This window comes from Zalophus californianus, chromosome 3 (assembly GCF_009762305.2).
Source record: "Zalophus californianus isolate mZalCal1 chromosome 3, mZalCal1.pri.v2, whole genome shotgun sequence".
In the NCBI taxonomy this organism is placed as follows: domain Eukaryota; kingdom Metazoa; phylum Chordata; class Mammalia; order Carnivora; family Otariidae; genus Zalophus; species Zalophus californianus.
Genome location: NC_045597.1, coordinates 157834686 through 157847578, shown reverse-complemented (window position 1 = coordinate 157847578; position 12893 = coordinate 157834686). Strand labels below are relative to the sequence as shown.

At 36.8% G+C, this 12893-nt stretch overlaps 1 protein-coding gene across 2 annotated transcripts in view; it reads left to right on the top strand.

Moving 5' to 3' along the window:
• The window catches only part of RFTN2 (raftlin family member 2), a 69023-nt gene that overhangs the window by 17108 nt on the left and 39022 nt on the right, over positions 1–12893 (top strand). For both annotated transcript variants that reach the window (XM_027588582.2, XM_027588581.1), the window contains 3 exons: positions 3600–3783; positions 5309–5423; positions 9819–10098. In XM_027588582.2, coding sequence (XP_027444383.1) covers positions 3600–3783; positions 5309–5423; positions 9819–10098 — 579 coding nt within the window. The remainder of the gene's footprint in view (positions 1–3599; positions 3784–5308; positions 5424–9818; positions 10099–12893) is intronic.

Here is a 12893-nt window from a genome sequence, read left to right as displayed (position 1 = left end):
CGACTGAGCCACCCAGGCGCCCCCAGAAAGTAGATTTTAATATGTACATATATAATATATATTGTCTTTGACATAGAACCTTTTTGATTGTGGTAAAATATACATAAAGTTTACCATGCTCACCATTTTTAAGTGTACAGTTAGTGGCATTAAGTACATTCACATTGTTGTGCAACCATCACCACATTATATGCAGATAAAGATTATAAGCAGATACCATATAATCTTTAATGATGAAGGTGATATTACAGAACTAAAATAATCAAATAATATTAATTACTAACTGCTGAGCATCTGGTAAAACGACAGAATAATTGAAATATTTTCAAATATTCTATATTTACTAACAACTTAAGTGCCTTTTGAATTAATTAAGTACCTTTTATATATTGGCTGCTGCAGCGCTCCACTCTCTGGGATCATGGCAAGATCACAGAGAACAAGCAGAGCACTGGCTGTGTAAATTGCTCTGCACTCTAACCCAGAGTTCCAGGAAAGGGGACTTTTCCCAATTCTCAGTTCTTGGTTTCTGGGGTTTCCTTCCAAGCAGTGGCACCAGAGTAGACTAGGTGAGACAACATGGGACCAAACAGTGACTCCAAGCGTGGCAGCAAGGGAAGCAAGACCAGCAGGATCGAGAAGCTCTCCAAGCCTACAGTCTTATTCTTTGTATGTGATATGGTCCTCTCCCAAATTTCTCCAGATTTCACTCCAAGATGGAGCTAATTAGACCCAGTGTAGCTCTACCTCTCATTCCTTCTTACCTCTTTTTCTATGTGGTTTTCTTCATTGCAATATTATTAATGTAAGGAACATAAAATGGGGCCTGAAGCTAGAGCCTTCTGAAGTGAATTATGACCTTTAACTCCACCTGGTTGAATTCTCACCAGGTTCTTGACCACCTTCACTTTTATAATCAAAAGAGTAACAATTCCACAACACTGCCTGTGTGTTCTTTCCCTGTTGTGTCTCTCTCCAACAAGTCATAGAGAAACTGTACATTTGTTCCTGAATTTACTGGCTAACTTTTTTGGTTTCCATTAGCTAACCTTGATGGCTTTCCCTCCTTTATGCAATAATTTCACCTCATAGTTCCCCTTATGAACAGTATTTCCAACTTAACATCATAACCTGGGGAAAATGCTGGGCATAGAAAGAGAAATAAGGTAGGTTCCTTGCCCTGAAGGAATTCTCTAACAGCAGAGATAAACATATAAACAAGTAACTCTACTGACATCTGAAAGGGAAATAGTAGAATGCACAGTACAGGGGAAGCCGTAATTAACCAGGCACAGTGGAGCAAGAAAGGAAATCAAGGCCTGGCAGCAGGAAACAGCGAGCGAGATTCAGGAAGGGCAGTCGTACAGGCCCGCCAAAGCAAGACACACAAGAAAACCTGTGACAAGAGTGAAGGCTGAATGAGAAGAAAGAGGCCAGACTATGAAGCTTCTTTGGTGTCAGGCTAAAGCACTTCCGCTTTCTACAATATGCAACAAGATCCATTAAAAGATTGCATTTTTAAAAAATTTTTGTAGGATTAGCATATAATTCTAAAAAGTTTAGGTTATGTTTCATTCCTTAGTCTTAACAGTTTATTCTGTTTTATAGTTTTTCCTTTTCTTTGTTTGGAAATCAGGGTTTAGTTAAAATACTTAAAAAGTAAAACCAAATGAATCACAGAGTGATTGCCACACAACCACAGAGAACAGGACCGTTTTGCAATGAAATCCAGCCGTTTCTTCAAAGTCCAAGATGCATCTCTTTTTTTTGTTCCTACACCTAGTGATAAAGAAAATATATTGTAAATAAATTATGTAAATCTAGAAGAGGATCAGAATTTGTGGAAATGGATTTGTCTTGGTTTATATAACTTTCCTACTGAGTGTTTTATTTTCTTTTGAGAAGTTGGCATGAATACCCAGTGTTGGTGGATTTCTGTTCCATCACGTGGATATTAGTGTAAGAGGAGGTGGGGATTTCCTCTGACCCTTCTTCTTTGTCTGCTTCTTAACCTCCTTCCTGTGTTCAGGCAATTAGCTGCAGTTCTTTGCTGGATGCCACTGACCAAACTGACAGAAGGCCAACAGCCAGCACTGCCCATATCTGGAATTAATTTCATATGTTTTGTCACTCAAGATAATCAAATTGCAGGTCTATTTCTAGATATTAATTCTTGATTGTTTTCCAGAAAATGAGGAATATTGTTGCAGAAAATAAAGTTGTTTTTTAAATTAATTCTGCTTGAACATAAAGAACATTTTCCCAAATAACACATCCTTCTCCTTTTACTAAAAATCATACACATTGGACAGCTTTATAGTTTCTATAGATTTACCCTGCTTCAAAGGGATAATTCAACTGCATATCAATTTTGCATTTGAAGTTCCTCTACATTTAGGAATTTTACTTATTAAAAAAGAACTTCTGGGGCATTTGGGTGGCTCAATCAGTTAAGCATCCAACTCTTGATTTCCACTTGGGTCATGATCTCAGGGTTGTGTGATTAAGCCCTGTGTCAGGCTCTGTACTGGGTGTGGAGCCTGCTTGAGATTCTCTCTCTCCCTCTGCCCCTCCCCCCATTCTTTTTCTCTCTCTCCCTCTCTAAAAAAAAGACCTTCTGGATACCTTTACTTTTTCAATTCCTTTCCTCAAACATTTATATAAGTATTGAAATCAGTATTCTGCTAAGCGAAATAAGTCAGAGAAAGACAAATATATGATTTCACTCGTGGAATTTAAGACAAAACAAGATGAACATAGGGGAAGGGGAGAAATAAAAACAGGGAAGCAAACCGTAAGAGACTTTATAGTTAAGAGAACAAACTGAGGCTTGCTGGAGGGGAATAAGGTGGAGGGATGGGCATTAAGGAGGGCACTTGTTGGGATGAGCACTGGGTGTTACACGTAAGTGATAGAAATAAGAAAGCAGGGGCGCCTGGGTGGCTCGGTTGGTTGAGCGACTGCCTTCGGCTCAGGTCATGATCCTGGAGTCCCGGAATCGAGTCCCACATCGGGCTCCCTGCTCGGCAGGAAGTCTGCTTCTCCCTCTGACCCTCTTCCTTCTCGTGCTCTCTATCTCTCATTCTCTCTCTCTCAAATAAATAAATAAAATCTTTAAAAAAAAGAAATAAGAAAGCACTTGACAATTTCTGCTTAAATATCATTACCCCCACTTGTAATTTTTAGATTTGTATGAATTTTATATTAAAAAATTATGCATCTTATCCTGTTCAGAATTGTAAAAACAATTAGCTCTTCCACTTAATATTGTTTCTCTTATGTATGTCTTCAGTATCTATTAATGGAATACAGTCCCTCAAATGAAATCCTAAAAAATAAACCTGCCTTAATTGAAAAATGTGTGTAAGGCATTTCTACTTTAAAACATATTGGTAATATTACATATCTACTAGCTTATAAGGTTACTTTTGCTTTTTTCTGAAATTAATTTAGGTGTAATACATGCTAGTGTAATTTTGAGATTAAATCATACGAATATGTTTCCTATTCATTAGTATTATCATACATAGATAGAAATAACGTTTTATAAAATAACATTTTATAAATGTGCAAATTTCTCATTGCATTTGCTATTTCAGCTTCACCAAACCCAGAAGTCATCAAGATAAATTCAATTTCAGATATAGTAACAAAAGTGGAAGACTACTATCTTAAAGGATATATTGTTGGGGCTATTCATCCTGTTATACAACCTGTGGGGCAGCGAAAACACCTACCTGCAAGTTACCTGTACAGAGTAGTGCTATTGCGCTTGAAATTAAGGTAAGCCTGGTGCTCAAGGAAATAGACTAGGAAGCAGTTGAGACAGTTTTCTTTGGCTAAAAGAAAAAGAAGTTTGAATGTAGTGATGGAGAATAAAGGATAATTAGGGTGTTTGGTTTAGAGCACATTTTCCAGTAGTTGAGGGGGATTGAGAGAAGGAAACTTACACCCCCTTCCTTTTAAAGCTCTTCATTGATTTTAGCCCCTTGCAAACAAATGGGTCCTAGGTGAGAATGTCAGTGAACAAAGGAAAAGGAAAATATAGACTCAAGAAGTACCTAGAAGCTTCAGTGGAGTAACCGTCAGCTACAGGTCCTGTCACTGGACTAAAAGAGCTGACTGGACCAACAAAGTCCACTTTCACTGAGCATTTTTTTTTAACTGTCCTATATTATTTTATTTATAGTGGCAACAGAAACTCTCTCTCCCTTCTAAAACTTTTACAGCAGAAAGATCTACCTGCCAAGTTCTCACAAATCAGATAGACTTATCAGCTTTTTCCAAAAAAAGTAGGATGTAAAAACCATCCATTTTTTCCACTTTTTTTAGTAGCTGCTTTCCCAAACAATACTGCAACTATTTTTGCCAGCCTAGCTTGTAAGTTTGATAGTTTTCAAAATACAGTTGCCCTTTCCAATGAAGAATGAAAATAACCAAACCAATGTCTTTAACACATCAGTTTTTTTTTTTTTTTACACAACTCTTGAACTATATCAAGCCATCTCAAAGACCAGGGTAAAAACTGTTTTCTCTTTTTAGTGATGGACTAATAATTGATCACTTTAACTAAGAAAGGGCTAAGCAAGGAAAGAAAAATGAAATAAGAGAGAAAACAGGAAAATTGAAAAAAAATAAGGACTTTAAAAAACTCCAGTTGTGCTTTTAAGGGACACTGCCTTGCTACTGAGTAACTGCCAACTTATAGATATCTAAGAGGGTTTGTACGGGCCCCAGCTTTCACCATGATATGGAACCTCATCCAGTATTTCAAGCATTACTAAATAAACATACCATTTTATCACATGGTAGCAACACTTATGTCCTAATTACAAATCTTATAAACTATGTATAAATTATTTTTCCTCTTTTAGCATTACTTCCAGTGGACTAGCAGTGCTCTGACAAGACTAAGAATAATCAAGGGGTAAAGATCAGAAAAGAAAAATGGAAAAAGACAGGATGATATTTATTTGCATTCAGATAGGACCCTTACTTGTGCTTTTGTACAAAAATGAGGTATAACAGTGATCTAAAATCATTTCTCACAGTTTTTAGTAAAACAACTGGTGAATTTTTTCTTCCATATTAAATTAGAAATTAAATTAATAGAGGTTTAAACTAAGAAAATTTAAATTAATAAAAGTTACTCTGTTTTTCTGGTATTTTTACCTAAGAAGACAACCATTAGGCTCAAAAAAAAAATTGTCTTGACCTTATTTATGAGCTGATCATTCATTTTTACATTGAGCATATTAGTTAAAAATAATCAACTAACTTCCAACCATGAATATATTCTCTGTTACAGCCCGAAGCATTCGGCAGTACCCAGTGGACAAAGACGCCCAAGGCTTGTGATTGAGGAATATCCTCTAACTTATGAGACACAAACATGTGACATAGCAAAAGAACTGATAGAAAAGGTACTACATGTATACATTTGTGATATCGAGAAATATTTGGTATTTCTTCTTCATCAGTTTCCTTTCTTTAAAAAGAACAGGGAAGGGGCGCCTGGGTGGCTCAGTCAGTTAAGCGTCTGCCTTTGGCTCAGGTTATGATCCCAGGGTCTTGGGATCGAGCCCCGCATCAGGCTCCCTGCTCAGCAGAAAGCCTGCTTCTCCCTTTCCCTCTGCCTGCCGCTCTGCTTACTTGTGCTCTCTATCTCTCTGTCAAATAAATAAAGAAAGAATACATTTAAAAAAAAAAAAAGAACAGGGAAATATGGTGAGTGACTTCTACCAGAGGTTAAAACATATTGAAGCACACATACCAAATTGTACAGTTAGAAATACAGGCCAATGAAACAGAATGGAAATGCCAGAAATAAATTTACACACATATAAAAAGTTTGGTAACAAACCTGATGAAATAAAATTGGGGAACAACTGGGGTGCCTGGGTGGCTCAGTCGTTAAGCGTCTGCCTTCAGCTCAGGTCATGATCCCAGGGTCATGGGATCGAGTCCCCCACTGGGCTCCCTGCTCCGCGGGAAGCCTGCTTCTCCCTCTCCCACTCCCCCTGCTTGTGTTCCCTCTCTCACTGTGTCTCTCTCTGTCAAATAAATAAAATCTTAAAAGAAAAAAATGGGGGAACAACCATCATTTAGTAAGTGCTACTGGGAAAATGGATAATTGTTCTGTAGAAAATAGACTCCACACATTTCAAATGAGATAAAGGGGTAATTTTTTTTTACCTATAAAAAAATCCAGAAGAAAATGAAAAAGTATACTAAGTAGACGTACACAATTATGAATAGGTTGAGGAGTTTGAGTATATAAATATAACTTATATACTAGGAAAATTAAGCTTTAAAAAAAGAATGGCGGGGAGGAATCCCCAACAAATGTGTCCTATGGGAGCTTCATTTAGAATTTATAGGAAATGAATACAAATGCATGAAAGTAATATCCAGTATTGAATGGACAGACAGAATCCATGGACAGCAAAATACAAAAGGAAACACAAACAATAGACACTTGGAAAAAGATTCAACCTAATAATTTTTTAAATAAAACAGTATTAATACCTCACCAATATTAACTGAGAAATTAAACTGAAGATATTAAATCCAGTGTTGGAAGAGTTTAAGAAAACATTCATATATCGCAGTTGGCATTGTAATGAATTATTACAGTGTTTCTGAATAGCAGTCTGGTCATAAAAATCGTAAATCCCATTTTATTTCTTTTATTAGAATCTATTCCAAGAAATTAACTGGAAAGGGAAAAACTTGGGGCACCTGGGTGGCTCAGTCAGTTAAGCGCCCTACTCTTGAATTTAGCTCAGGTCATTGTCTCAGGTCCTGGGATGGAGCCCCAAGTGGGGCTGCATGCTCAGTGAGGAGTCTACTTCTCTCCTTTTCCCTCTGACTCTCCCCCTCCCCGGCCCCCCGCTCATGCACGTGTGCTCTCTCTCTCAAATAAATAAATCTTTTTAAGAAAAGAAAGAAAAGGGGAAAAGTCATTTTTATTCAAAGATAGTTTAATGAACAGTGAGTAAGGGGCCAGATTCTCAATAATTGGAAAACTGAGGAGGCGGCCATGGTATACTGATACAATGTAACAGTTTATGGGGATTCAACATAACTATATTGACTGTTGAGCTAGAAAAGTCTATACAATATAACTTAATTGAAACTTAAAGGAAAAATTGAACTCTATATATACATATTGATTAAAACCAAGAAAAATTGTACATTCATAAGTATTCTAAATTGATGGGATTTTAAGTGAAAGTTTGTTCTTAGTTGCATTGACGTATTTGTAAGGTTTTAGGTTTTATTTAAGTGAATACAGCCAAAAACCTAAGGCATTTCAAGTAAGAAATGTGTTCATTGTTTTTATTATTGTTGCCAAGATTTAAATGGCCACGTGTGTCTGTAGTTTTGTGTATAGCCAGTTATAGCTGCTAATGATATTTCCCTTTTAGGTATAAAGTCACCATTCAATAAGGTTTTCAGGAACAGTCCTTGAGACTAGATTTTTATAAACAAGTTCCACATACTGTTTACTACTACTATTCTGGGAAATTTCAATTTGTTTTTCTGGGAATAAATCCACTCCAAAAAATTTCTTTTGAAACAAAAATGTAACTACTAATTTAATCTTAATAGATCACCATCAGAGCCCTTGTTTTGCATTTAACTTCCTGGACACAGTTAAAGATCTATTTAAACAGGAAAGTACTGTTATTTCAGCAATTAGAGTAATGGGGTTATTTCATGAAGAGAAAAGCTTCAGGAAACATAACACATGAACTATTTGAACATTGCCCCATGTGTGAACAAGAGCAATAGATGAATGCCAAATATTATTTTGGAACAGCTGTCTTACATAAAGAGTTTATTGTTAAATAGCTAGATTTTAAGTCATTTTACCATTATATCAATATTTTCACTATTTTTAAAATTAGGTTTATAAGTGTTTTTCCCAGGATTTTTAAATAAAAATAACATTATCAATCTTCCGGGCACCTGGGTGGCTCAGTTGGTTAAGCAACTGCCTTCAGCTCAGGTCATGATTCCAGAGTCCTGGGATCGGGTCCCATGTCAAGCTCCCGGCTCAGCGGGGAGTCTGCTTCTCCCTCTGACCCTCTCCCCTCTCATGCTGTTTCTCTCTCTCTAATAAATAAATAAATAAATAAAATCTTAAAAAAAAAAAATATTAATCCTCCAACTCAAAAAAATGGAAAAAATGTTAATACTCTATTTGTTACCAGACTTTTCCAGATAAAACTTTCTAGTAATAAAAAATAGAAAAAGCCTTCTGCACTTTTTCACCCAAATCAGCTAAGAAGGCCTAGAGAAAGAACTGACAATAAATTTACCCATTCCCACCGGCAGGATACCATACCTCCTTACCACTTCTTTCTCCTCTCCCAGGACATTTGATATAAAGGACAATTTATGGTTACTTTTATGGCGTCATGCATTATTAAAACCTCAGTATGTTCATTTATAGGAGTAAATGATATTGTGTCAGTGTCATCCTCTATCCTAGCTCCACATACCCACACCTCCATCGTGCTTGGAATTCTCCTCACTGGCTGGAGCTGAGTGACCGTTGTGGGCATTGCTGTCTGGTTTTGCCCCAGTTGTTCCTGGCCTTTTTCATTTATTTCATTTCTGACCATAGGTGTTTGCATTTACAACTTCCACCATAAGTCTTTTTCCCCTCCCAGGTAACATTTAAAACATTTAATTTAGGGGTGCCTGGGTGACTCAGTAGGTTAAGCCTCTGACTCTTGGTTTTGGCTCAGGTCATAATCTCAGGGTCGTGAGATCGAGCCCCACATTGAGCTCTCGCTCAGCAAGGAGTCTGCTTGATGATTCTCTCTCCTTCTCCTTCTGCCCCTTGCCCCACTTGCACACTCTCTTTCTCTCTATCAGATAAATAAGTCTTTTAAAAAATCATTCAATTTAAATGTTTAAAACAGTGACCAAATAAAAGATGTTGCTATTTCTTTATTTTTACTTATTTAACAAGTATTTATAGAGCACCCACAGGTACAAAACAGCACAATACAAAAATGATTAAGACACAGTCCTAGTCCTCAAAAGAATTGCCGGTTTAACAGAGGAGAAAAACGTGGATACAAAAAGAACAAAGAAATGAAGCAAAAGCAGAGAAAGGGAAAGGTGCCCAGCATGAAAATCACCACTCTCAAGGTCTCAAATTATTTCACTGGCGTTATATTATGCGCTTCTGAATCCTATTCTTTAACTTATATGATTGAATCTAATCATGAACATTTGGCCCAATAGGAGACAATAGCATCAAGATATAAGCATATATGAAAGCTTTCTGAGAGTGAATCAGGCCTATGCATTATACATACACATTTGTCAAGAATTAGACTTGTGACATTTTTCTTTACCCACATCAACCAAACAATGCTGTATGTTTTTGCTTTTAAATTAATGTTTCTTCTTTATTAATTAAGATTGTGTTATTTTGAGGATTTCTTGGAATAGTTTTTAATTTTGCCTCAATGGGAGAGACCATTGTTAACAAGTCTGCAAAAATCATGTTATAGAATTATTAGTTCTTCCCAAATAGTAACCTTTTGAAGAAGAACATGATTCCTGTTCTCCTAATTTCTAAAGTGTATCAGTTCTGTTTGAAGAAGTCACAATAATAGTGTGACATAGTCTTAGGAGTAGTGCTTTATTAGAAGTTATTACTTTATGTATGAATGGGTCTTTAGTTAGTGGTCAATTTACTTCTTCTTATGGATTTCCTTAATAAGCCTATAGGTTAATTGATAAAGTAATCAATGTAAATAAATTTTACATTTTGTTCTACACTCTCTTTTCAGATTAATATAGCTGCTAAGAGAGGAATGAAATTTGTTGGATTCATATCACAGCCTTATCCACCACTTAAATTCTGCAATGGAAGCAATCACGATGGAGATACAGAATCAACACTGCCTGTGAGACACACTTCGGAGGAAAACTGTAAAAGTTGGAATGAAGGAACATTAAGTGGGCAATCGTCTGAGAGTGGAATTGAGGAAGAACTTCATCATGAAAGTGGACAGTGTCAAATGGACCGAGATGGCAGCCCCAGTTACTCTAAATCCAGAAAAGGAGAAGGTAATAGACAAGTCGAAAGAGTGTATTAGTTTAAATTTAGCAAAAATAAGTTTTTGATGTTTTTTAGAAACGTGAGGCAAAGTAAATTTCTAAAAATTATCAAGGCTGAATAAACTAATAAACTTGTCTTGATTTTTTTGAAATTTTTGTAGCCAAAACTAAGGTAGGGCAGTTTTTCAAACAGTCGTCCCTGGCATGGTCATACAATGCCATCCACATAAGGAAATTTTGTTTTGAAAATTGGTTCCCATTTGGTCATTCACCAGCTCCCCTATGAAATGGAGGCTGTGTGTGTACAGAAAGTGATTCTATGAATATAGAAAGCTGTTCTGATTTATGGTTTTTTTAAAAAACAGTGTGTGAGAATTTTAGTTTTGGCCTTTCCCATTTCATGGATGGTTTTTGCCTTTGAAGTTAATCGGCTTTTTTTGATCATCAAGTAGAATATGGGAATGCACATCATGATGAAACAATTAATATAACAATACTGCCTGCATCTTAAAATAACTTTAAACATTAGTTTTATTCTACTTTGGCAACTAGCAACTCTTCCCAAGAAACTGAGACTACTTTTTCATGTATTTTGGCCTGCTCAGAGTTTTCTGCTACCTTTGCAGACATGCTTTAAAAAGCACTACTAGAGAAAGTCAAAGATGATGCATACCTTAGAATTAAGAGTTCTGGAGTCAGACTGCCTCAATTTTGTCATAGAAAGGGGGTTGCTGTGAGAAGTAGTAGTAGTAGTACACACTCTGGTGTAACACACCGCACACACGTACATTGGCCTTCTAGGTTGTAGTGAAATGTGCTCAACATTCTGAGGATGACAGAGACCCACTCGGCCATGGTCAGCACAGTCTTTTTAAGAACAAACCAGAAGCATCTAATGCATCATCTTACCCCTCCTCACCACCACCACCATCCTATTTTTTCACCAGCTCCCTAACTAACAACCGTCCTGATTTTCCTGCACTGTAAACATTTTAGGAACCAAAGAGTTGTTGGAGCTATGGTCAGAGACCTATTTGCTATCTAACATGCAATGCTACCTTTAAACTCCCACTGGTTCCCATCCTAACTTTGATTAGATCGGGTGTTTATTTCCAGTCCTTTTAAGTTCTAAATCCAATATGCTACTTAATTTAATTCTCAATCTTTAGATTCTACTTTCTTTTTTTAATTATTTTTTAAAATTTTTAGAGGGCAGGTGGAGGGGCAGAGAGAGAATCTTTTTTTTTTTTTTAAATTTTTTTTTTTTTATTTATTTATTTGAGAGAGAGAGAATGAGAGAGAGAGAGCACATGAGAGGGGGGAGGGTCAGAGGGAGAAGCAGACTCCCTGCCGAGCAGGGAGACCGATATGGGACTCGATCCAGGGACTCCAGGATCATGACCTGAGCCAAAGGCAGTCGCTTAACCAACTGAGCCACCCAGGCGCCCCAGAGAGAGAATCTTAAGCAGGCTCCACTCCCAGTGCAGAGCCCAACCCAGGGCTTGATCTTACAACCCTGAGATCATGACCTGAGCTGAAATCAAGAGTCAGACGCTTAATTGACTGAACCACCCAGGAGACCCTAGACTCCACTTTCTTAAATCATATACTCCTTCTTAATAATAAACTTCTTAATAATATAAATCATATACTTCTTAATAATAAACTTCTTAATAATATAAATCATATACTTCTTAATAATCATATATGTCTTAATAATAATCATATACTTCTTAATAATAATAATGACTCCACTTTCTTAAATCATATACTTCTTAATAATATAAATCATATACTTCTTAAAAATTTGTCTATGGCAATAGTTTTTAACTTTGTGTGCAGGTGTGGGATGGTGGCAGCATGAGGGTGCGGGGAGACACACACAAAAGACCCCTTGGAGAATCTGGTGAAATCCATGGAGACTCAATCCAGAAAAATGCACACGGGGGCATCTGAGTGGCTCAGTTCATTGAGCATCTGACTCTTGTTTTTGGCTCAGGTCAGGATCTCAGGGTCGTGAGATCGAGCCCTGCATCTGGCTCCACGCTTCGTGTGGAGTCTGCTAGAGATTCTCTCTCTCTCCCTCTCCCTCTGCCCCTCCCCCCACTCGAGCACTAAATAAATAAATAAATAAATAAATAAATAAATAAATAAATAAAATCTCTCTTTAAAATGCACATAACATGCATACCCCCAAGTACTTGCGCAATACAAGTGGTGTTAGACTTCCTAAACATAACCATATAGATGGGTCCATAGACTACTCCCCAAGTTAAGAATTTGTCAACTTATGGAAAACTAGTAGATATGACCCAGCAGTTCCACGTCTAAATATGTATTCTAGAGTCACTCCCAAATATGAGACATGAATAATGCTCACATTAACAAAATTTTGAAAACAATGTATCAACAGGAGAATAATAAACTGGAATATTATGTAGCAGTTTAACTAAATGAATAAGGTCTATATGTATTAATTCAACTTCAAGCATAAAAAGAAATCAATTTGTAGAGGCAGCTGGGTGGCTTAATCAATTAAGCATCCATCTTTGGCTCAGGTCATGATCTCGGGCTCCTGGGATCAAGGCCACCCTCCCCCCTCCCCCAGCCCCGGGTCGGGCTCTCTGCTCAGCAGGGAGTCTGCTTCTCCTTCTCTCTCTGCTCCTCCCCACCACCACTTTGCTCTCTCTCTCTCTCTCTCAAATAAATAAATAAAATCTTTTTAAAAAATCAATTTATAAATGCATATATACAATATCATACTTCTTTAAAAGTTTTTTAAACTGCAAAACATAATATATATT